The 25292-nt window shown below is 47.5% G+C and overlaps 1 protein-coding gene across 1 annotated transcript; it reads right to left on the bottom strand.

The window, feature by feature from the left end:
* Positions 1-15692: 15692 nt before the first annotated feature.
* Positions 15693-16321, bottom strand: LOC116991097 (zinc finger protein 239-like; the record flags this gene model as incomplete). The annotated part of the gene is made up of 1 exon (XM_033049449.1): positions 15693-16321. A coding segment is annotated over exon 1 (576 nt), but the record flags the coding sequence as incomplete, so codon positions are not given.
* Positions 16322-25292: the final 8971 nt, after the last annotated feature.

Raw genomic sequence — 25292 nt, 5'->3', positions numbered from 1 at the left:
GGTCCACTGCTCCCTTGCAGTGCGTGGCAAACCTCTTTGCCTCTGTTAGTCTCTGTTAGTCTCTCGAGTCTCTCGAGCCGCGGCTCCGTCCGTCCTCCCTCATTCCCTTTCTTTTCTGTTTAGTTCTATCTTTTATGCATTTTCTTCTTATTTTCTTTCTTTTCTTAAGGCCCTTTTATTTTCAGGGCTTTTTTTTCTTCTACACTTCTAAGAACGCAGTCTATTTATCTAAATATGAATCATTAACCGTCAATTATTGCGCCCTACTCATCACTACTATCCTCAAGCTTTTTTTCAATTCTTTCTTTTCTATCTAAAAAAAAAGAAGTTGTACATGAAATGTATTATGTTATACTCCATGAATATTATGATTGTACATTGCTTCTAATTTAAAAAAAATAATCATAAAAAAATGCTAATTTTGTTGAATCTTCTTTTACTCTTTGGTATTTAAATACGTTCATTTAAAGATAAAAATAATAAAAGACAAACAAAAAACATATTAATAAAAATAAAAGGATTTGTTCTACAAAATTTGGATTCATTCAAATGGCCTTAAGGCCGCAGGTTCCTCACCCCTGGATTAGCCTGATATCGGTGGTGGGGAAGTTGCTGGAGTCACTTATTTACAGCGGGAAAATCATTCTTGACTAATCTTCTGGAATTCTTTGAAGATGTAACTAGGAAAATGGACAAGGGAGAGCCAGTGGATGTAGTGTACCTGGACTTTCAGAAAGCATTTGATAAGGTCCTGGGAGCCGTTGGTGCGAGGAGGAGTTACCTGGAGCTGTGAGTATAAAAACAGCGCAGGGCTTGCTTCTACAGAGGCCCGAGGAGCCGTTGGTGCGAGGAGGAGTTACCTGGAGCTGTGAGTATAAAAACAGCGCGGGGCTTGCTTCTACAGAGGCCCAGGGAGCCGTTGGTGCGAGGAGGAGCTACCTGGAGCTGTGAGTATAAAAACAGCGCGGGGCTTGCTTCTACAGAGGCCCGGGGAGCCGTTGGTGCGAGGAGGAGTTACCTGGAGCTGTGAGTATATAAACAGCGCGGGGCTTGCTTCTACAGAGGCCCGGGGAGCCGTTGGTGCGAGGAGGAGTTACCTGGAGCTGAGAGTATAAAAACAGCGCGGGGCTTGCTTCTACAGAGGCCCGGGGAGCCGTTGGTGCGAGGAGGAGTTACCTGGAGCTGTGAGTATAAAAACAGCGCGGGGCTTGCTTCTACAGAGGCCCGGGGAGCCGTTGGTGCGAGGAGGAGTTACCTGGAGCTGTGAGTATACCCAAATCTGCAACGTTCCATCTCACTTCCAGAGAAGGAGTCTGGTGGAAGCCTCTGATTGGTGGAAGAGGACCAGAGGAAGCAGCTGATTGGCTTGTATCCCGGGTAAGGCTTTATTGTATTCGGATAAGGGGGAGAATGAGGGCCAGGGCAGTTTACTGTTCTGGATGTCAGATGTGGGAGGTCATGGAGTCTGAGTGCCCTCCAGACGTCCACATCTGCGCCAGGTGCGTCGAGATGAGGCTCCTAAGGGATCGTGTCAGGAACCTGGAGCAGCAACTCGATGACCTCTCTGCTCAGAGAGAGCGAGGAGGTCATAGAAAGGAGTTACAGGGAGGTTGTTACTCCAAGACCACGGGAGACAGAAAACTGGGTCACAGTTAGGAAGGGCAATGGGCAGAGGCAGGGACTGGTGAGTACCCCGGTGGCTGTACACCTTGAAAATAAGTACTCATGTTTGAGTAAGGGTGGGGGAGACAGCCTACCTGGGGGCAGCGACAGCGGCCGGGCCTCTGGCGCAAAGACCGGTCCTGTTGCTCAGAAGGGTAAGGAAAAGAAGAGGAGGGCAATTGTAATAGGGGACTCTATAGCCAGGGGGTCGGATAGGCGATTCTGTGGACGCAGACAGGAGACCCGGATGGTAGTTTGCCTCCCTGGTGCCAGGGTCAGGGATGTGTCTGAACGTGTATAAGAAATCCTGAAATGGGAGGGAGAGGAGCCTGAGGTTGTGGTACATAGAGGTACCAACGACATAGGTAAAAAAAGAGAAGACGCCCTGAAAGAAGAATTTAGGGAGTTAGGTAGAGAGTTAAGGAGAAGGACTGCAAAGGTAACAATCTCAGGATTACTGCCTGTGCCACGCGACAGTGAGAGTAGGAATGGAGCGAGGTGGAGAATAAATGAGTGGATGAGGGACTGGTGCAGTGGGTATGGATTCAAGTTTTTGGATCATTGGGACCTCTTTTGGGGAAGGTGCGACCTGTACAGAAAGGACGGGTTGCACTTGAACTCGAGGGGGACCAATATCCTGGTGGGGAGATTTGCAAAGGCTACTGGGGAGACTTTAGACTAGTATGGTTGGGGAGAGGGACTCAAATTGGGATAGCTAGCAGTCAGTGTGTGAGGCAGGAGGCAGAGAATGGTTGCACTCTGACCCAAAATGTAGGGGGGAAAGAAGAAAAAGACAATAAACAGAGAATAAGAGAGGGTGGGTTTCTTAAATGTGTATATTTTAATGCTAGGAGCATTGTAAGAAAGGTGGATGAACTTAGAGCCTGGATTGACACCTGGAAGTATGATGTTGTGGCGATCAGTGAAACATGGTTGCAGGAGGGCTGTGATTGGAAACTAAATATTCCAGGATTTCGTTGCTTCAGGTGTGATAGAATTGGAGGGGCAAGAGGTGGAGGTGTTGCATTGCTTATCAGGGAAGATATTACAGCAGTGCGTTGGCAGGATAGATTAGAGGGCTCGTCTAGGGAGGCTATTCGGGTGGAACTGAGAAATGGGAAAGGGGTGGCAACACTTATAGGGGTGTATTATAGACCGCCAAATGGGGAGCGAGAATTGGAAGAGCAAATATGTAAGGAGATTGCAGATATTAGTAGTAAGCACAAGGTAGTGATTGTGGGAGATTTCAATTTTCCACACATAGACTTGGAAACACATTCTGTAAATGGGCTGGATGGGTTGGAGTTTGTAAAATGTGTGCAGGATAGTTTTTTGCAGCAATACATAAAGTACCTACTAGAGAAGGGGCGGTGCTGGACCTCCTGTTAGGAAATGAGACGGGTCAGGTGGCAGAGGTATGCGTTGGGGAACAGTTCGGGACCAGTGATCACAATACCATTAGTTTCAATATAATTATGGAGAGGGTCAGAACTGGACCTAGGGTTGAGATTTTTGATTGGAGAAAGGCTAACTTTGAGGAGATGCGAAAGGATTTAAAAGGAGTAAATTGGGACAGTTTGTTTTATGGGAAAGATGTGGAAGAGAAATGGAGGACATTTAAAGGTGAAATTTTAAGAGTACAGAATCTTTATGTCCCTGTTCGGTTGAAAGGAAATAGTAAAAATTGGAAAAAGCCATGGTTTTCAAGGGAAATTGGACACTTGGTTCGGAAAAAGAGAGAGAACTACAATAAATATAGGCAGCATGGGGTAAATGAGGTGCTTGAGGAGTATAAAGAATGTAAAAAGAATCTTAAGAAAGAAATTAGAAAAGCTAAAGGAAGATATGAGGTTGCTTTGGCAAGTAAGGTGAAAGTAAATCCAAAGGGTTTCTACAGCTATATTAATAGCAAAAGGATAACGAGGGATAAAATTGGTCCATTAGAGAGTCAGAGTGGACAGCTATCTGCAGAGCCAAAAGAGATGGGGGAGATATTGAACAATTTATTTTCTTCGGTATTCACCAAGGAGAAGGATATTGAATTATGTGAGGTAAGGGAAACAAATAGAGTAGCTATGGAAACTATGAAATTCAAAGAAGATGAAGTACTGACACCTTTGAGAAATATAAAAGTGGATAAGTCTCCAGGTCCGGACAGGATATTCCCTAGGACATTGAGGGAAGTTAGTGTAGAAATAGCAGGGGCTATGACGGAAATATTTCAAATGTCATTAGAAACGGGAATAGTGCCGGAGGATTGGCGTACTGCGCATGTTGTTCCATTGTTTATAAAGGGGTCTAAGAGTAAACCTAGCAATTATAGACCAGTTATTTTGACGTCAGTGGTGGGCAAATTAATGGAAAGGATACTTAGAGATAATATATATAAGCATCTGGATAAACAGGGTCTGATTAGGAACAGTCAACATGGATTTGTGCCTGGAAGGTCATGTTTGACTAATCTTCTTGAATTTTTTGAAGAGGTTACTTGGGAAATTGATGAGGGTAAAGCAGTGGATGTTGTATATATGGACTTCAGTAAGGCCTTTGACAAGGTTCCTCACGGAAGGTTGGTTAAGAAGGTTCAATTGATGGGTATTAATAGTGGAGTAGCAAGATGGATTCTACAGTGGCTGAATGGGAGATGCCAGAGAGTAATGGTGGATGGTTGTTTGTCAGGTTGGAGTCCAGTGACTAGTGGGGTGCCACAGGGATCTGTGTTGGGTCCACTGTTGTTTGTCATGTAAATCAATGATCTGGATGATAGTGTGGTAAATTGGATTAGTAAGTATGCAGATGATACTAAGATAGGTGGGGTTGTGGATAATGAAGTAGATTTTCAAAGTCTACAGAGAGATTTATGCCAGTTGGAAGAGTGGGCTGAAAGATGGCAGATGGAGTTTAATGCTGAAAAGTGTGAGGTGATGCATCTTGGCAGGACAAATCAAAATAGGACATCCATGGTAAATGGTAGGGAATTGAAGCATGCAGGTGAACAGAGGGATATGGGAATAACTGTGCACAGTTCCCTGAAAGTGGAATCTCATGTAGAAAGGGTGGTAAAGAAAGCTTTTGGTGTGCTGGCCTTTATAAATCAGAGCATTGAGTATAGAAGTTGGGATGTAATGTTAAAATTGTACAAGGCATTGGTGAGGCCAATTCTGGAGTATGGTGTACAATTTTGGTCGCCTAATTATAGGAAGGATGTCAACAAAATAGAGAGAGTACAGAGGAGATTTACTAGAATGTTGCCTGGGTTTCAGCAACTAAGTTACAGAGAAAGGTTGAACAAGTTAGGGCTTTATTCTTTGGAGCGCAGAAGGTTAAGGGGGGACTTGATAGAGGTCTTTAAAATGATGAGAGGGATAGACAGAATTGACGTGGATAAGCTTATCCCACTGAGAGTAGGGAAGATTCAAACAAGGGGACATGACTTGAGAATTAAGGGACAGAAGTTTAGGGGTAACATGAGGGGGAACTTCTTTACTCACAGAGTGGTGGCTGTGTGGAATGAGCTTCCAGTGAAGGTGGTGGAGGCAGGTTCATTTTTATCATTTAAAAATAAATTGGATAGTTATATGGACGGGAAAGGAATGGAGGGTTATGGTCTGAGCGCAGGTATATGGGACGAGGGGAGAATACGTGTTCGGCACGGACTAGAAGGGTCGAGATGGCCTGTTTCCGTGCTGTAATTGTTATATGCTTATATGGTCCTACATGGGAGATTAGTGGCACATGGTATTGGGGGTAGAGTGCTGACATGGATAGAAAATTGGTTGGCAGACAGAAAACAAAGAGATGGGATTAACGGTCCATTTCAGAATGCCAGGCAGTGACTAGTGGGGTACCGCACGGCTCGATGCTGGTACCGCAGCTATTTACAATATACATCAATGATTTAGATGAAGGGATTCAAAGTAACATTAGCAAATTTGCAGATGACACAAAACTGGGTGGCAGTGTGAACTGTGATGAGGATGCTATGGGAATGCAGGGCGACTTGGACAGGTTGGGTGAGTGGGCAGATGCATGGCAGATGCAGTTTAATGTGGATATATGTGAGGTTAACCACTTTGGTAGCAGAAGCAGGAAGGCAGATTATTATCTAAAAGATGTCAAGTTGGGAAAAGGGGAAGTACTATGGGAACTGGGGGTCTTTATTCATCAGTCAATTAAAGTAAGCATGCAGGTACAGCAGGCAGGGAAGATGGCGAATGGCCTTCATAACAAGAGGAGTTGATTATTGGAGCAAAGAGGTCCTTCTGCAGTTGTACAGGGCCCTAGTGATAACACACCTGGAGTATTGTGTGCAGTTTTAGTCTCGAAATTTGGGGAAGGACATTGTTGCTATTGAGGGAGTGCAGCATAGGTTAATTCCCGGGATGGCGGGACTGTCATATGCTGAGAGAATGGAGCGGCTTGCATACTCTGGAGTTTAGAAGCATGAGAGGATATCTTATTGAAACATTAAGGGTTTGGACATGCTCGAGACAGGAAACATGTTCCCAATATTGGGGGTGTCCAGAAACAGGGGCACAGATTAAGAATAAGGGGTAAGTCATTTAGAACGGAGATGAGGCAACATTTTGTTACTTTGTGAGTTGTGAGTCTGTGGAATTCTCTGCCTCAGAAGGCGGTGGAGGCCGGTTCTCTGGATACTTTCAAGAGAGAGCTATATAGGGCTCTTAAAGATAGCGGAGTCAGGAGATATGGGGAGAAGGCAGGAACGGGGTACTGATTGTGGATGATCAGCCATGATCACATTGAATGGTGTTACTGGCTCGAATGGCCTACTGCTGCACCTATTGTCTCTTGTCTAATGTCTAATGTATCTGGACTGGGCGTGCATTTCCAAGAGCAGCTGGATCTCCCGGTTGCCAACCATTTTAACTCCCCCTCCCACTCCCACATTGATGTTTCTGGCCTGGGCCTCCTCCATTGCCAGAGTGAGGTGACACGCAACCTGGAGGAACAGCACCTCATAGCTTACAGCCCAATGACATGAACATTGAATTCTCCAAATTAAAGATACTCCCCCCTCCTAATCAAATCCTGGTGTCTGTCCCATCCCCATCTCTTTTCTTCAGCTTTCTCCCCCGACTCCATCAGTCCAAAGGAAGGTCTAGACCCGACACGTCACCTGTCCATTCCCCTCCAAAGTGCCGGTAGAACTCAGCAGGTCAGCCATCCGTGATGAGAAACGGATGGAGAAGTGTTCCTATTACAAGCTCTCCTTGGCCCTGTCGAGAATGTGGTGTCCATTCTTGGGATGAGATGCAAGGTCCGAGCTGACCTGTCATCGACAGCCCCCCTTCCCTTCCCTGGTGAGCCATCTCTTTGTCATTCCTCTGTCTTCTTCTTGCTGGATGACAAGCAGAACCGTCTTGGCTTAACAGTAGATGTATCTTCTTCCTTTTGGCCTTTCGTTTCTGCAGGTTTTAACAGCGGAATCAAAACTACTTCCCTTAGGTCCTGATCTTCCTTTTGTTTTAGTAAAGGTAGAACCTTTGACAGTTGCGATTGGTTTAGGATCTTAAATACTCCCATAGCATAAATTTGACATGAACCGTACTTTTCTGTGAAGTTCACCAGATCAGGAAGCATGGCCTCTCGATTCTCATTTTCCTCTAACGGACTAGCTTTATCCCTCCACTTTTCTCTAAAGGGCCTGTCCCACTGTACGAGGTAATTTAAGAGTTCTCCCGAGTTTCTCTTGATTCGAACTTGGGGAATTACAGTAAAAGCCGCTGGTAGGTACTCGGCGCTCTTGCGTACATTTTTCAACATGTTGAAAAGTCTTCACGAGCTTACCGCGTTTCCCGAATACCTGCCGTTAGCGTTACGAGCCACTAAGAGACGTCCGGAGCTCCGACGTACCCGCTACGTACATTCTACGTACTTACCAAGAGTTTGATTTTTTTTTAAACTCGGGAGAGCTCTTGAATTACCTCGTACTGTGGGACCGGCCCTGAAGTCTATAGGGCAGTTTTAGAGTGATCATTTTCATATTTCTAACAACTTCATTTCTTGCATGTGGTCTAAGAGGGTAGTCATTTCTTTCATACTTCTAAGAAATATCGCAAACTACCGCAATGCTTTCGCATCTTCTGGCTGGATACTGTCCAAGCATAGACCTTCTTCATGAGAATGTCTTTGGATCATGGAAGTTTAAAGGGATTTTTATGTAGGGTGTCGGCAGTGAGCGGCGAATGCGGAGGGTTCAACAGCCCCAACCACGGGTGAACAAAAGGGAAAGATGATTGAACTTTATTACCTTCTACCTCCCATCACAGTGAGGAATGTGGAAGGTAGATGTTTATGTAAAATTTTATTTTATGTGGCTGTGTGCCTTGTTGGTTTTTACTTAGTATGGCTGTATGGTAACTCAAATATGATTGTACTGTAGCGGCTCCTGCTGGTGCCCGCGGGTAGTAGAATCCTGCGGTCGGCTACCTCGGTCATGTGACTGTGGGGAGGGGTTTGTGTTCATGCGCTTTCTGGACGATGCCCTCACAGTCTCGTTGCGATCACCGTTGTGGTAAGACCTATTCAGTTAGTCGTTGTTGAACTCCCGTTGATTTCACCGTTTACGTTAATAAACCTGTTTGGAACTAACTCTCGTCTCAACTCGCTACAGTACCTTATACATGTGACAATAAATTCCAACTTGAACTTGATAAGCTTTCCTCTATAATTATAAAACTCTAATCTTGGATATGTATTTATATGTGTGTGTGATGTTTGTGTGTAATCACATCTTATCGAAAAAACGATGTGCTAACGGTAAATATTTTACATATTCCGGTTGGGATTTTCCTCCTGGAGTCCAAAACAGCCTTATCTAAAAAATTTGTGCTTTAGTTCTCGAGTTATTTATTCACAAATCCGATAAAATTTGAAAATAAACCAGATGGTCTTGCTGAAGATGTCACAATGGATCTGCTGCGCGCAATCTGCACTGTGTTCCACGCACTGCGAGTGACGTCACACACACCCCCCAACTCACAGTCATTTGGTTGACACACGCTCCCGCCGCTCCACGCTGCCCATTGCTCTCCACTCCACTCCTCTCCCCCTCCTCCTTCCCCTCCTCTCCCCCCCCCCCTCTCTCTCCCCCTCCTCCTCCTCTCCCCTCCTCTCTCCCCCCCTTCTCTCTCCCCTCCTCCTCCTCTCCCCCTCCTCTCTCCCCCCCTCCTCCTCCCTCCCCTCCCCCTCCTATCTCCTCCCTCCCCCCTTCTCTGTCCCCTCTGTGTGTGTGTGTGAGTGATGCCGCAGGCCGACCCCCCCACAACCGCGTGTTGAGGGGATGGGGCACAACGTGTCCTACTTGGTCTAGTATATAATTAAAAAAAGGATAATTCTGACTGATCATGCACTATTGTGAATGCTTGATTTCAAAGACAAGACAGGGACATTCCCTGAGGGATTCGGGTGGTTGGAAGAGGTTTTTCTCTGTGTTTCCCCCTCAGTTCTTGTCCGGGGAGGAAGGCGGCGGCACTCGGCCCGTCGGAGCTAGGATGCGCGGGAGGAAGGCTGAGCTTGGATTGAGGCTTTGAAGGCTGAGCTCGTCTCCCCTGCCCAGACCCGCATCTCGACCACCACAGAGGGGGAAGTGAGCTAACTCCACACGAACAGTGTCGGTGGACGCTCTGCCCGGAGACGGGCCCTTCGGCCCCTCTCATCCGTGCTATCCCGGGCTTTCTGCAACACAATCTTGCACTGTTCTGCACTGAATATTGCATTTATTACGTTTGTCATCACTGTAGGTACACTGTTTGCTCTGACGGCTGCGTGTGAACGGGCGATTTCATCGCCTCCCGATCGATGTGCAGAACAACAAACTTAATAATAATAATACATTTTATTTGTATAGCGCTTTTCAAGGACTCAAAGTCGCTTCACATGGTGAGTCAACAAAACAAAATAGAGCAGTAAGACAGAGATGCAAAGGGGAGGGGGACATGGGACTAAGGGTATGCAGAGGTGAAGAGATGGGTCTTGAGGCTGGACTGGAAGATGGTGAGGGACTCAGAAGTTCGGATCAATTGTGGGAGGGAGTTCCAGAGCCTGGGAGCTTCCCTGGAGAAGGCTCTGTCTCCAAATGTGCAGAGGTTGGATTTCAGAATGGAGAGGAGACCGGCTGAAATGGATCTGAGGGACCGTGAGGGTTGGTAGGGGGAGAGGAGGTCAGTGAGATAAGGGGGGGGCAAGTGGTTGAGGGCTTTGTAGGTGAGGACCAGGATTTTGTAGATGATCCGGTGGGAAATGGGAAGCCAGTGAAGTTCTTTGAGGACTGGGGTGATGTGCTGCCAGGATTTGGTGTGGGTAATGAGTCGTGCGGCTGCCATCTGGACCAGTTGGAGTCGGTTCATGTTGCTGGAATTAATGCCAAAGAGAAGAGAGTTACAGTAGTCCAGTCGGGAGGAGATGCAGGCATCGGTGAGTCTTTCAGCAGCGAGGTAGCAGTGTGAGAGAGTGTCTGATTTTGGCAATGTTGCGGAGGTGAAAAAATGATGTTTTGACAACATGGCGGATGTGAGGCTCAAGGGAGAGGGTTGAGTCAAAGATCACGCCAAGGTTGCGGGCCTGAGGAGATGGGGAGACAGTTTAAAACTTAAAACTTACTCCACCAATCTGGCTACCTCCTTTCCTCTTACTCCCCCAAGTAGGCTACCTCCTTACCCCTTACTCCCCTAAGCTTGTGATCTCTGATTCTCCTTACTCCCTCAAGCTGGCTACCTCCCATTCCCATTACTCCCCCAAGCTGGCTACCTCCCATTCCCCTTACTCCCCCAAGCTGGCGACCTCTGATTCTCCGAATGCCCCTGTCCCACTTAGGAAATCTGAACAGAAACATCTGGTGACCTTGCCCGCGACCCAAGGTTTCCATGACGTCGCCGGAGGTTTTGGTCACTCGCCTGGAAAGCCTCGAGCTGGATCGACCGAAGTGTTGGCTGCATCTACAGATCGCACACACACAAACACATCGCGAAGGTGCGGCCATGGAGAGCGGAGCTGTCTGCGCGATGAAGAGGAAGGTAAACGGCTTCCACAGAGCACCGTAAGTCATTTAGAGAGCGGGGGGGGGGGGGAGAAGGGGAGAAAGGGGGGGGGGGGGTGGAGAGAAGGGGGGTATGGGAGAAAGAAAGGGAGAGAGGTAAGAGAGAAGTGGGGAGGAGAAATGGAGAGAAGGGGGGAGAAGAAGTGGGGACAGTTTTAAGAAGTTTAATAAAGTTAGCGGGCATTTTATCTACCGGCAGGTCTTCTAGGTCGTGAAAACTCTAATGAGCCAGTTAAAATGGCCGATCAGCGAAGGAGGTGGCCTTCGGCTGCCTGTGAGTAAATAGCGACCCCACTCCACTGGCTTTGACCAAACGGCGACCTATTTTTAGTCACGGCCAGTTTTGATTTTGTTGAAACAATCGAAACAACCCATAAGAAGCCTCAACCACGCAGAAACCACATTAGACTATTAGGGAAAGTGACCAAAATCTCCGGCGACCTCTTGGAAACCTTGTGTCACGGGCAAGGTCACCAGAGGTTTCCGTTCAGGTTTCCTAAGTGGGACACGGGCATTATTCCCCCAAGCAGGCGACCTCCCATCTCTCATTTTCCCCAGAATGGCCACCTCCATACATTATCTCCCAAGCTGGCTACATCACATCCGGTACCCCCCCCCCTAGGTGAGTACCACCCACTCGTTAATCCTCCAAGCTGGCTACCTCCCATCCCCCTTACTCCCTCAAGCTGGCTCCCACCGCACTGTCACGGGCTGAGGGTTGGCAGCGCACGCACACACAGGGCCAGGTGGAGCAGGGCCGCGGCTCTGGGCAGCGGACTCATGGTACCATAAACGCGGCAACATCCCCATCAGCTGCAGCAGAGTTGGGGACAGTCTGGTCACTCCACCCACCCAGAGTCACTGACCGCGCTGCACCGGCACCGGCACCAGGCTGATTCACCCCCCCCCCCCCCAATCCACACACTGGGTGATTCACCCCCCCCGGACCCACAAACTGGGGTGATCCTCCCCCCGACACCCACATGGGGTGATTCATGGGGTGATTCCGAAGAACACAGTGAGGTCAGGAAAAACTTGCTTTATTTGTTAGGTAAGGCACAAATGCGTCAAGACTTTCTTTTGTACAGCTAATCCATTATTTGTCTGTCATACCTTGCAGTACAAATCGTCAGTCTCCATCAAGACAAGAGTGGGCATGTTGCTGTAGAAACTCCTCAGAGGAAAGACCCTTGTAGGAAAGGAAACATTTCCTAATCTAATTAAGTCCATGAAATAAAGAAAATACAACAGCGGCCAAACAATGTCGCCAAGTGCAGGAACTATCTTTGAAGTAGTGGGCAGGTGTCTGACTGCCCTACGGCTACCGATATGCAGAGGCAAGAATAATTTCTTATAATTTCTAGAGATGGTTGGAATTTCTTTTCATTATTGATAGTACAACCTGAATTCTGAAGAATTCCAGGGAACACAGTTGTCAAAGTTCGTCTCTTAAAGAAAGCAGACAGCAACAAAATTGTTAAAGGTAAACAAAAGCAATCTTTATTCGATTTCTCAGAAGGGAGTGGCGAGGTCTACAAAGAGCACACACGTTGCTCAGTGCTTCTCGGGCTCCACTCAAAGATCAAAGGAAAGTTAGAGTAATACATTTTCTTATAAAAAAAACACACCTTCTAAACCTGAGTGAAAGATCGGTAGCCTAAGGGAAACAAGGGAGGCTGGACCCATATATTTGCAATGTCAGCCTTATTCTCAAATCTTGGCACATGTACAGCTGCCCATTCCGGAAGCTGTACTCCATTTTGTTTTAAAATGACTTCCACCTTGGTTCCAGAATGGGCATCCGTCTGTGAACTAAAACAAGCTTGTAAGACTTGGATGAAAGCCACTACCTTGTCCTTAGCTAGGACAGGCAGTTCAGACAGATATCTAATATGGTGCTGTGCCCAGACAATACATCTCTATGTTAATACATTGTTAATACATTGTTTCAATGATTAGTATGAACCAAGCTTCTAAGATTTTCCCACTTTATTCTGCTGGGACAATTCTCTTTCAAATTTGACTGCTTTCTGTTTTATAGGCAAATCTACATTGTGCGCGAGAGAGGTTGTGTGTGAGACAGCAAGAGAGCGGTGCATGTGTGAGGGAGATGGAGTGTGTGAGAGAGAGCAAGAGTGTAAACAAGAGAGACAGGGAGTGTGTGTGGTGTGAGAGAGAGGGACAGTGAGAGGGGGTGGGGGAGAGGGACAGAGGAGGCATGGGGAGAGGGGAAGCTATTTATTTCTACCTGAGAGAGGCACTGGAGGGAAGGGGTGTCGAGGGTGTGTGTGAGAGAGACAGGTAGCGAGAGAGGGAGTGTGTGAGAGAGGGAGCGGGAGAGGGAGTGTGTGAGAGACAGGGAGCGACAGAGGGAGTGTGTGAGAGAGAGAGGAGGAGGGGGGGGGGGGGCACGAGAGGGTGGAGTGGTGAGAATTTGTGTATGAGTGGGGGGGGGATAGGGGAGCGAGAGGGGAGAGAGAGGAATGTATATATGCAGCTTTAAGGGACATTGGTCAGGTAGCATTTGGAGTATTGCATACAGTTCTGGTCACTCCATTACAGGACTGATGTGGAGGCTTTGGGGAAGGTGCAGAGATGGTTAACCAGAATGGTTTAAAAACAAGGAACTGCAGATGCTGGTTTACAAAAACGGACAAAGTGCTGGAGTAACTAAGCGGGACAGGCAGCATTTCTGGAGAGAAGGAATGGGTGACTGAAGAAACGATCCGAAACATTACCTATTACTAGGTATGTTGCAAAGCGTACCTGAAGCGTCGCTGAAAATCTGTCGCTGCGGGTGTGCGCGATTTTGGCGCAGTTTAGAGGGGGGCGGGTTTAAAACGCGATTTTCTCTAGGCTGTTCAAATCGAAGATGTTCAGCCTTGTTAATTATTAACGAAAAATCGCTGGAAGACCCCGTCGCAAAAGCTATTATTAGTTTTAAAGGCCTCGTATAATAGTTATAGTAGTTTAAAAATCAATCTCTAAACCCGCGAACAACGGCAGCCGTCAGGGTCTCATAGAGCATACCACAGAAGGTATGTAGCTTATTTTTACATTAAAAAGGGCTTCTTAAGATCCCTTTATACAAAGTTTAATATTGCGAGTAGCTCATTTTGGCCCATTATATCCCGCAGTATTTTTCTGGGCATTTGAGGGCACAAATCTACCGCAATGTGAACGTTCTAAACCAGCGCGTTCACAGGATCCCACTAGAAAGCTGATTTAAAATGGACTTTAATTTACAGCAATTGAACAGTAAATTCCTTCTATTTGGCCTATAAATTAATGTAAATGAGATTTTAAAATCATGTTTTATTGTGAATTATTTATGAATATTATTTGCACACTTAGGCTATTTAAAAATGTTAATCATTTATTAAGAAATGGATAGATGTTTAGATCTAGTAATTGAAGTTTGAAATTAGCTACACTTGGGTATCTAACTAATTATATGCTTTAATTTCAGGTCATCCAAGTAAGATTATTTTATATTTGTTTCAGAATGGTTCAATCTATGATAACTGAACATTTCATTCAGTTCTCTTAATTTTTAAGAAAGTTATGGGCTTTTGACTGTCCACGATCACAGCTTTTTTGTTACGTCCATAGAAAATCAATAGGGAACAAGATGCTAATTTCCGAGTATGAAAATGGCCATATCTTTTTAAATACATGAGATATTAAAGTGAATTAGGTGTCAAATTAAACTTCTTTTTATGCTTTATCTGATGGGATAAATTACAGACTTGATTTTTTAAATCTCAAAATTTTGTAACATTGCTACTATTACTTCCAGCATTTTGTGTCTACCTAAACAGCGCCTATCCACGTGGCGGTGTGCCAGCTGGCTTGAGAAGCGGGCAAAGGCCTTGCCACAGAGCAGGCAGGTGAAAGGTCGCTGGCCGGTGTGGACTCGCCGTTGTGGACTTGCAGGTGGTCAATGCGGATGAAGCCCTTACCACAGGACGGGCAGGGGAAGGGACACTCACCGCTGCCACAGGCTGGACATGTGGGTGAAACCCTTGCCACACTTAGCGTACACATAAGGTCTCTCTCTGGTGTGAATGCGCTGGTGCTCCTGCAGTCTCCATGCTCACTTGTCACAGTGGGAGTAGCTGCTCGCCGGCGTGGCTGTCAAATCCCTCACCACAGTACAGGCAGTCGTAGTGCTGGCCACTGGTGCGCATGCGCTGGTAAGACAGGGAGTGGGAGGCCATGGCAAAGCACTCTCCACACTGGGGACGGGACGGCCGCCGGCGTGCACCCGCTGGTGGGACAACAGATAGGTGGAGCGGGTGAAGCCCTTGCCGCACTGGGCGCAGGTGTAGGGATGTTCGCTGATGTGGGTGCGCTGGTGGGAGATCAGGGTGCCGGACTGGGTGAAGCCCTTGTCGCATTGGGCGCAGGTGTAGGGGCGCTCTCCAGTGTGGGTGCGCTGGTGCTTCAGCAGGTAGCTGGAGCAGATGAAGCCCTTGCCACACTGGACGCAGGTGTAGGGGCGCTCGCCGGTGTGGGTGCGCTGGTGGTACAGCAGGTTGTTGGACTGGGTGAAGCCCTTGCCACACTGGGTGCAGGTGTAGGGGCGCTCGCCTTTGTGGGTGCGCTGGTGCAGCAGCAGGTTGCTGGAGCGGGTGAAGCCCTTGCTGCACTTGGCGCAGGTGTAGGGGCGCTCGTCGGCGTGGGTTCGCTGGTGCATCAGCAGGTGACTGGACTGGATAAAGCCTTTGCCGCACTGGGCGCAGGTGTAGGGACGCTCGCCGGTGTGGGTGCGCTGGTGCAGCAGCAGGTTGCTGGAGCGGGTGAAGCCCTTGCTGCACTTGGCGCAGGTGTAGGGGCGCTCGTCGGCGTGGGTGCGCTGGTGCATCAGCAGGTGACTGGACTGGATAAAGCCTTTGCCGCACTGGGCGCAGGTGTAGGGACGCTCGCCGGTGTGGGTGCGCTGGTGCTCCAGCAGGCTGTCAGAGCGGGTGAAGCCCTTGCCGCACTTGGCGCAGGTATAGAGACGCTCGCCGGTGTGGGTGCGCTGGTGGGACAGCAGGTTGTTGGACTGGGTGAAGCCTTTGCCGCAGTCGCTGCAGGTGTAGCGGCGCTCGCTGGCGTGCAGGCGCCTGTGCACCTTCAGGTGCTTGGATGACTTGAAGCCTTTGCCGCAGTCGGAGCAAGTGAAGGGCCGCTCACTACTGTGCACCCGCCGGTGATCCCACAGCCCCGACAACTGGGCAAAGCTCTTGCCACAGGTGGAGCAGCCATAGGGCTTCTCGCCCGTGTGCACCTGCCGGTGCCTCTTCAGGTGATTCGCCGTCTTGAAGCTCTTGCCGCAGTCGGAGCAGGTGAAAGGCCTCTCGCCGGAGCGCACAAGGTTGTGCTGCAGCAGGTTGTTGTAGTGGATAAAGCTCTTGCCACACTCCGAGCAGTCAAAGGGGCGTTCTCCTGTGTGCTCCCACCGGTGGGTCTCCAGCTGGCTCGGCTTCTGCCAGGCCTTGCCACACACGTCGCACTCATAACGCTTCTCCTTGTTGTGCCCCATCATGTGGTTCTCCATCGCTCAGCCGCTCGAAGCTAAGCCTGCACACCGAGCAGATGGGGGGGGCTCACCGGCACTGTCTCGTCGTCCAGAGCAACAGCTCCTAAACCCTGCAGGAAGGGCACACAGAGGGTCAACAAGCTGGCAAACAGGACATTACTAGCACATATTGGGTGCGTTAATGGTGGAGGAAACCGTTATATAATTCTGTGTGGCACAGTGGCGCAGTGGTACAGTTGCTGCCTCACCGCCAGAGACCCGGGCTCGATCCCGACTATGGGTGCTGTCTGTGTGGAGTTTGTACGTTCTCCCCTTGACCTGCGTGGGATTTTACTCCAGGTTTCCTCCAACATTTCAAAGACGTTCAGGGTTGTAGATTAATCGGCCTCCGCAAAATTGTTAAATTGTCCCTAATGTGCGCGGGATCGTTCTAGTGTACAGGGTGATCGCTGGTCGGCGCGGACTCTGCGGGCCAAAAGACCTGTTTCTGCGCTGCATCTCTTAACTAAATCAAACCAAAGAAGGGTCTCGACCCAAAATGTCACCCACTACTTCTCTCCACGGATGCTGTCTGTCCCGCTGAGTTACTCCAGCACTTTGTGTCTATCTTCTCCACAGATGCTGCTTGGCATGCAGTTACTCCAGCACACTCTCTCTGTCTCTCTCTGTCTCTCTGTCTCTCCCTCTCCCTCTCCCTCTCTCTCTCTGTCCCTCTCTTGTCTCTCTCTCTCTCTGTAACTGTCTCGCTTTCTCCCTCTCTCTATCTCACTGTCTCTCTCTCTCTGTCTCTCTCTTTGTCTCTCCCTCTCAGTCTCTCTCTCTGTCTCTCTCTCTGTCTCTCTCACTGTCTCTCTCTGTGTCTGCCTCTCTCAATTTCAATGTTCAATTCAATTTAAAAACTTTATTGGCATGATAAAAAAACACATTGTTATATTGCCAAAGTATAAAACATGACATACATATTTAAAATGCATAAGTATAAATACAAGTATACAGTGCATGGATAGATATGTCCCTGTACATAAACTCGCAATAGGCCTATAGCCCTTTAGTGATTGCTACACGTTCTTGCAGCTGTAAGCAGTACAACACAATAGCAAGTTTAGCAATTCAATATTAATTTCTTAGTGTCAGTTAATGTCAATTAGTATGTGCGTACATATGTGCATGTTGGTCATTCACCGTCTCTCAGGTTATGGCGTTCTGTTACGTATTGTGCACCAAGATGTGCCCTATTTCCTTCGCCAAGGATTATTCTTAGTTTTGATGTATCATCTAGTTCTTTAAAATCAGGGGTTGCCACAAGTTTGTCAAAGAATGCTTTCCTTGTTTTGTCAATTTTTTTGCATTTTAGGAGGAAGTGCACCTCTGTTCCAACCTCATCTGTCAAACAGTGGCTGCATATTCTGTTTTCTCTTGGTTGCCAGAATCTCTTCTGTCTTCCTTTTTCAACTGCCAAATAGTGGTCACTTAACCTGTATTTGGTGAGGGTCTGTCTCTGCTTTATGTCTCTAACAGTTGAGAGATAGTCTGCCAATTTATAATCTCTCTTTATGGCACGGTAACATTATAATCTGCTTTGGCTTTTGGTTTCTTTATCCCAATGTTCCAAATACGTTTCTTTACATTGTTTGATAATTTGGTTCACTCTAACTGGTGATTGGGGGTCAATATTGACCTGAGGCCGGTCAGGGTTTAACTGGGTAGGGTTTAACTGAATAGGGGTAGTTAGTCTCAGTACCAACTGTCACAGGGAACTCTTTTCTGGGCTCCCCTCTTGTGTTTGAAGGGCTTTAAACTGGAGGGTATCTGGGGGGCTAGATTTAGGGGGGGTAAATATAACCAGTTCATTGGCTATATTTAAGAGGGAGTTAGATGTTGCCCTTGTGGCTAAAGGGATCAGGGGGTATGGAGAGAAGGCAGGTACAGGATACTGAGTTGGATGATCAGCCATGATCACATTGAATGGCGGTGCAGGCTCGAAGGGCCGAATGGCCTACTCCTGCACCTATTTTCTATGTTTCTATTTAAGGTGATTCCAAAAATTTAGTGCTCTTTTCTGGATATTTATTATCAGTGGGTATTTGCCTAATTACGCCCTACATGCGTTTGTTGGTGTTTTCCTTTGGTGTTCCGACAATATTCCGCATGCAGGGCCTCCGTTGTATGTTTTTCCCATTTACTATAACTATGGTGACCCCATACTTCACTACCATAAAGCGCTGGATTATAATGTTAAATATTTTAAGCCAGATTTTAATTAGGATTTGGATGTTGTAGAATCTTCTCTTTATTGCATGCAGAGCTCTTCGAGCTTTCTCTTTTAGTGCATTCACTGCCATATTGAAGCTCCCTGATGCTGAAACAGTTAGACCAAGGTAAGTATAGCTCATAGTGTGTTCAATAACAATACCATTGAGAGAAAATTTGTATTTATCTTCCTGATATCTGGGTCTTTTCTGAAAAATGATGATGTTGGTTTTCTTTAGATTTACTGCCAGGGCCCAATTTTGGCAGTACTCATCAAGTAGGTCCAACTGTTGCTGCAGTCCCTGTTCTGTGGGGGACAGCAAAACCATGTCATCCGCATAAAACAGGGATTTTACCTCTCCGTCCAGAAGACAGAGGCCCGGCGCTGTGCTCTGGTCCAGCTTTACTGCCAAATCGTTGATATATATATTAAACAGTGTCGGGCTCAGATTGCAGCCTTGCCGGACGCCTCTTCTCTGGGCGAAGAGATCAGTGCGTTTGTCCCCAATTTTAACGCCACATTTATTATTCAGATACATTGATTTGATAAGGTCATATACCTTTCCTCCTATACCACAGCCGAGGAGTTTGTAATAGAGCCCTTCATGCCAAATAGAGTCAAATGCTTTCTCAAAGTCAATAAAACAGGCAAATATTTTCCCATTTTTCGTTTGGTGTACATATTTTTCAATGAGAGGGTGGAGGGTATAAATGTGGTCAGTGGTACGGTGTTTTGGGAGGAAGCCAATTTGGTTATTACTGAGAATGTTGTGTTTGTTAAGGAAATCCTGCATTCTGTTATTTATGATACTGCAGAATAACTTCCCTAGGCAGCTACTGTACTTGAGCATTTCATTTTTAATGCTGTCTGGACCACAGGCTTTCTTTGAGTGAAGAGATGTTATTTTTATGGCCAGTTCTTCCAAAGTAATTGGGGAATCAAGAGGGTTTTGATAATATTTAATTATTGTTTCTAGTGCTTGGAGTTTTTCTTTGATATGGGAATAATTTGAGTTTAATTTATTTATTGTGATGTCTTTATATAGATTTTTGAAGTCTGCTCTCCAGATATCACCGTCTTGAATTGGTGGTGTTTGTAGTTTTGTTGTGCTCAAGTTATTCCACATATCCCAACATTGGTTTTGATTTATGGAATTTTCAATTTCTTCAAGTCTCTTGTGAGTGTAATTTTGTCTTTTGTTCCTAATAGTGTGTCCGGAAGTGGCGGCGCTGTTGAATGGCTGCGGCTCGCCTGCTGTCCTTTTGTTTTTACATTTTTGTGGGGTTTTTTTTCGTTTTGTGTAGCTAAGTTTTTGGTTTTTAGGTTGTGTTTATGTGTGTGTGGGGGGGGGGTGGGGGTGGGGTTGAAACAGTGCTTGCTGTCTCTTCCTTCGGGGGAATGCGACTTTTTTGTCGTATCCCCTTTTCTGCCTCCGTCTGTGCTGAGGCCTAATGGCGGAGCTGGCGACCTCGAGGCTCCGGAGGCAGTGCCTGTCAGGACTCGCCCTGGGCTCGCTCCCGTGAAGGCGGTCCGGCTCGGGGCTGGAACGGCACTCCCGTGAGGGGCTGTGATGCTCCCATGAGGGCGGCCTGGCGCGGGACTGAGACGCTCTCGTGAGGGCGGCCCAGCTCGAGGGAAACGGCGCTCCCGTGTGGGCGGCCCAGCCCGAGGGAAACGGCGCTCCCGTGAGGGCGGCCCAGCCCGAGGGAAACGGCACTCCCGTCGGGGCGGCCCACCTCGAGGGAAATGGCGCTCCTGTCGGGGCGGCCCAGCTCGAGGGTGGAACGGTGCTCCGGTGGCTGAGACGGCGTTCTGGCGGCGGTGACCTGAGTCCGTGGTTCGGCCACGGGCCAGTGGACGACGTCGTCAACAGCAGCGTCCGCTGGACTGGAGGGCGGCAGCTTCGACCACCCCGGGCCGCGGTGTCTGAGCCGGCCCGTTCGTGGAGCTCGGTGAGCCGCGGCGCAGAGGGAGAAGAGGAGGGAAGAGACTGCAGCCCTAAGATTTTTGCCTCCATCACAGTGAGGAGGTGCTTGGTGGGCTCACTGTGGTGGATGTTAATTTGTGTTTACTGTCTGTTCTGTTGTTTATTATTGTATTATTGTATGTATGATTGCAGGCAATAAAGGAAATTCAATTCAATTCAATTCAATACCTATTAAGAGTTTCTTTAAATCTAATACGTAAGTCTGGGTGGTTTGGTTGACGGTGTTTTTGGTTCGATATTTTCCTCAGGTCTTTTCTGACACTTTTACACTCATGGTCGAACCATTTTTCATGGTTGTGTTTTTTGATAATTTTTCTCTTCTGTTTCACAAGGTCAGCTTTGATGGCTGCTTTGTGAAAGACCATATTAATGTCACTTATAGCCATGTTTACACCATCTCTAGTAGTCTCATATGGGTTTGTCTTGAATTCCAGTATTTTATTTGTGAGATCGGGTGAGTTCAGGGCCATGATGAATTTATCTCCACCATCTGTAGCCCATTTGTAAGTCTGATTTAGCTTATACAGCTTACTGGGTTCCTTTTTTACATCTTTAGTTTGAACAGGAAGTTTTAGGTACACATTGATTTGACTATGGTCTGAGAGAGGGGACTGCTGCCTCACAGTGAATGCACTGATAGTGCAGGGGTCTATGTCAGTAATTGCATAGTCTACCACGCTAGACCCAAGAGCTGAGTAATATGTAAACCTTCCCAGCGAGTCCCCTCTGAGCCTACCATTAACTATGTACAGGCCCAAGGCTCAACAGAGATGCACTACCTCTCTACCACTTTTATTTATTTCACAGTCAGGGTTGTTTCGGTTAATGATAGTTGGTGTGACATACAAGGGGGTTTGACCGAACACATGGTTGTTGCCCTGTGGGTCTATGGAATCGGGTTCACATCCGGTCCTTGCATTCAGGTCTCCACATAGTAGAACATTTCCCTGGGCCTGGAAATGATTGATTTCCATGTGGAGAGTTTCAAATATATCCTCTTCAAAATATGGCGATTCTGTTGGGGGTATGTAGGCGGCACATAGATATAGATCTTTTCCAATTATTCCATTTTTAAAAATCTAATTTCAACCATATATGTGATTTCTTCTGTTTTATTGATGTAATGTGACTGTCTAGTTCTTCTTTGTACCACACCAAGACCCCCCCAGAGGTTCTGCCCTTATGTCTATCAGTAGTTTTTACTGAGGGCGCCATGACTTCATGGTACCCTGAGGGACAGTGAATGAATGTATCCTTTCGATACCATGTTTCTGTTAATATCATTATATCAGTGTCTTCGATAGACTTTAGGAACTCAGGGTTCCCAGTCTTCATCCCAAAGGTTGAAGAGTTGAGACCCTTGATATTCCAGCAGCCTATATGCAATGAACTCATTTATTTTGTATTTATATTCTCTTCTTTTTTAGTTTAAATAAAACCTATTTTGTGGGACAGGTGCAAAAACATTAGTTTTTTCTATAGTTGGGGAATGTTAGGTAAAGTTTTGAATGCCATGGTAAGGCAGACTCGTACTGCCACCTAGTAATAATAACTATATTAATAATCAATATCAACAGTACTATTATATATCAACAATATCAACAGAACTAATTCAGTGCAATCATATGCTGTTTTTATCACTCACTCGGAAGGGACTGTTTATATATTTGTATCCTTTGTCACCATAGGAGGTGGGAACATAGAGTGTGCAGCAGGTGCCTGATCTCTCCCATCTCCGAGGTGGTCCGCGGCTGTGGCTGGAGTGATGAGCTGGGGGCAATGGCGATCCTGGCTGGGCTGTTCTGTCTCCTCGCAGTTTGGCAGGTGGTCCTTACATGGTGGGGGGGAGGAAATCCAGATTGGCCTCTTGGATTCCCATTGACCGAGAGGGTGGGAAGGTTACGTCCCAGGGCAGTATATTTGAGGTTCTTTGCGAAGACCATCACGCCCTGTCTGTTTAGATGTATTCCATCATGGAGGTCCCATGTACCGATGGTCGGGTGGTGAGCCAATTGGACATTAGGAAGGGCGACACATCCTCTGCTGATCTCCATGTTGGTATCGTGAATCACATGGGGTGGCGTATCCGTCCTGGGCAGCAGGGTAGAGATCACAATCCTCGATTCAGGGAATTCCTTGCTGGCCTTTTCTGCCATCCTCTTATTGCCCCAGCAGTACGATGGCGTAAGCCAGTACAGGCAAGTCATTCGTGCCTTTATGGATCACAAGGTGTTGAGGGCTCCCGATGGTGTCTTTGCTCAGAACCCTCATTGCCTGGTCTGTGATGCTGCACCTTTTGACTAATACCTGGCGACCTGGTAACAGCCTCTGGGGGCCCAGAAACTTCCCGTTGGAATCAGTCAGTAGGACCACCTCGAGGTTTTGCTCTTCAGACCGGGGGGCAGGAAGTTGGGTGAGGCTAGGGTGAGGGTTGCCTGTTGACTGTGTACCTGGGGCAAGCTGTGTAACAGAAGGGGTGTCCACTAATGGTGTATTGGTGGGCTGAGTGCAGCTCAGAGAGGTCGGAGCAGGCATGGGAAAGCGAGCAGCAGCTGGGCTCTGTGTGTTTTTTCATGTGTCTTTTTTGGGACTTCTGGATGATTGTCCCTGACATTCTGGAGCTGCTTGACAAATTATTACCCCTGCTTATTCACATCCTCCTTCATTTTGGCTATTTGGGCATGGAGTGCACAGTTTTCTTGTTTCAGCTCTTCCAGGGTTCTCTTCATCTCGGAGGTGGTAGTCTCATTTTTCGTTCTCAGCTGTTTGAAGTCCTCTTTCAGCTAGTAGAGTTGCTTAGCCTGCGCGTGTTTAAGTTCCGTGAACTCTCTCTCTGTCTCTCTGTCTCTCTGTCTCTCTCTCTGTCTCTCTCTCTGTCTCTCTCTCTCTCTCTTATCTATCTCTCGCTCCGTCCCTCTCTCTCTCTCCCTCTCTCACCCTCTCTCTGCATCTCTCTCTCTCACCCTCTGACTCTCTCTCTCTGTCTCTTTCCCATCTGTATGTCTCTCGCTATGTCTCTTTGTTTCTCTCTCTCTGTCTCTGCATCTCTTTCTCTGTCTCTCTCCCTCTCGGTTTGTCTCTCTCCTCTCTCCATCTGTCTCGCTCTCTGTCAACCTCTCCCTGGACAAGTCCGTGGTCCCTGCCTGCTTCAAAAAATCCATCATTGTACCGGTACCAAATAATGCCTCCCCAGCCTGTCTGAATGACTACCGTCCGGTGGCCCTCACCTCGGTAGTCATGAAATGCTTTGAGAGGCTGGTGAAGAAACACATCTGCGCCTTCCTCCCTCGCAACATGGAGCCATTACATTTCGCATACCGTCCGAACAGATCCAAGGACGATGCAGTCTCCCAGGTTTTGCACACCGCTCTCTCTCATCTTGGCAGCCAGAAGGGGGGCTACGTGAGGATGCTGTTCATAGACTTCAGTTCAGCCTTCAACACGATAGTCCCCACCAGACTGGCCGAGAAGCTACTGGAATTAGGGCTCAACAACCCCCTGTGCGCCTGGGTCCTGGACTTTCTCACCGCCAGGCCCCAGGTAATCAAGATGGAAGGGAATACATCAAAGTCACTCACCCTGAGCACAGGATCGCCCCAGAGTTGCATCCTCAGCCCCCTATTGTACTCCCTGTACACACATGACTGTGTGGCCAGGTTCAGCTCCAATTCAATAATCAAGTTTGCTGATGACACTGTGGTGGTGGGCCTGATCCCAGACAACAATGAGAAGGCCTACCGGGAGGAGGTGGCTGATCTGGCACTCTGGTGTCAGGACAACAGCCTCCTCTTGAACATCAAAAAAACTAGGGAGCTGATCGTGGACTTTAGGAGGGCACATCATCCGAGGACGTACACACCATTGAGGATAAATGGGGATACTGTGGATAAGGTGAGCTGTTTTAAATATCTGGGAGTCCACACCTCTGAGGATATTACATGGACATCACAAGCCGCAGCACTCGTGAGTAAGGCAAGGCAGCGCCTTTACCACCTAAGGCAGTTGAGGAAATTCAGAGTGTCTCCGAGGATCCTCCAGTGCTTCTACTCAGCGGCTGTGGAAAGCATCTTGTCCGGAAATATTACAATCTGGTTTGGGAATTACTCTGCCCAGGACAAGAAGGCTCTGCAGAGAGTAATGCCTTCGGTCGAACGCACTATGGGAACTTCACTCGCCTCCCTGCAGGAACTATACATCAGGAGGTGCAACTCCAAAGCCAATAAAATCATGGGAGACCCCTTCCACCCCTGATACGGACTGTTCTAGCTGCTACGGTCAGGCAAACTCCTCCGTTGCCATGCTGTGAGAACGGAGAGGTTGAGAAGGAGTTTCTTCCCAGAGGCCATTAGGACTGTAAACTCCTATCTCACCAGGGACTAACTTTTACTGTACCACTCTACTGCTTTTTAAAAAAAAATTGCTACTTTTTTTCCCTTTTTCCTTCCGCCCACAATATTTAATATGTAAAAGAATATGTGATTCTGTTACATTCTGTTTGTAGTTTGTTTGGTTGTTTGTTTGTTTGTCTTTCTGCACAAAGACCACGAGCATTGCCACTTTTCATTTCACTGCACATCTCGTATGTGTACAGTATGTGACAAATAAACTTGACTTGACTTGTCTCTCTCTCACTCTGTCTCTCTCTCTCTATCTCTCTCTTTCTCTCTGTCTCTCCCTCTCTCCCTCTGTCTCTCTTTCTGTCTCTCTCTGTCTCTGCACCTCTTTCTGTCTCTCTCCCTCTGTGTCTGTCTCTCTCTCCCCCCCCTGTCTCTCCCTGTATCTCTCTGTCTCTCGGATTCTGAAA

This window comes from Amblyraja radiata, chromosome 32, assembly GCF_010909765.2.
Source record: "Amblyraja radiata isolate CabotCenter1 chromosome 32, sAmbRad1.1.pri, whole genome shotgun sequence".
NCBI lineage: Eukaryota > Metazoa > Chordata > Chondrichthyes > Rajiformes > Rajidae > Amblyraja > Amblyraja radiata.
Note: the sequence above shows the minus strand (reverse complement) of the source record. Positions and strands in the feature narration are given on the sequence as shown.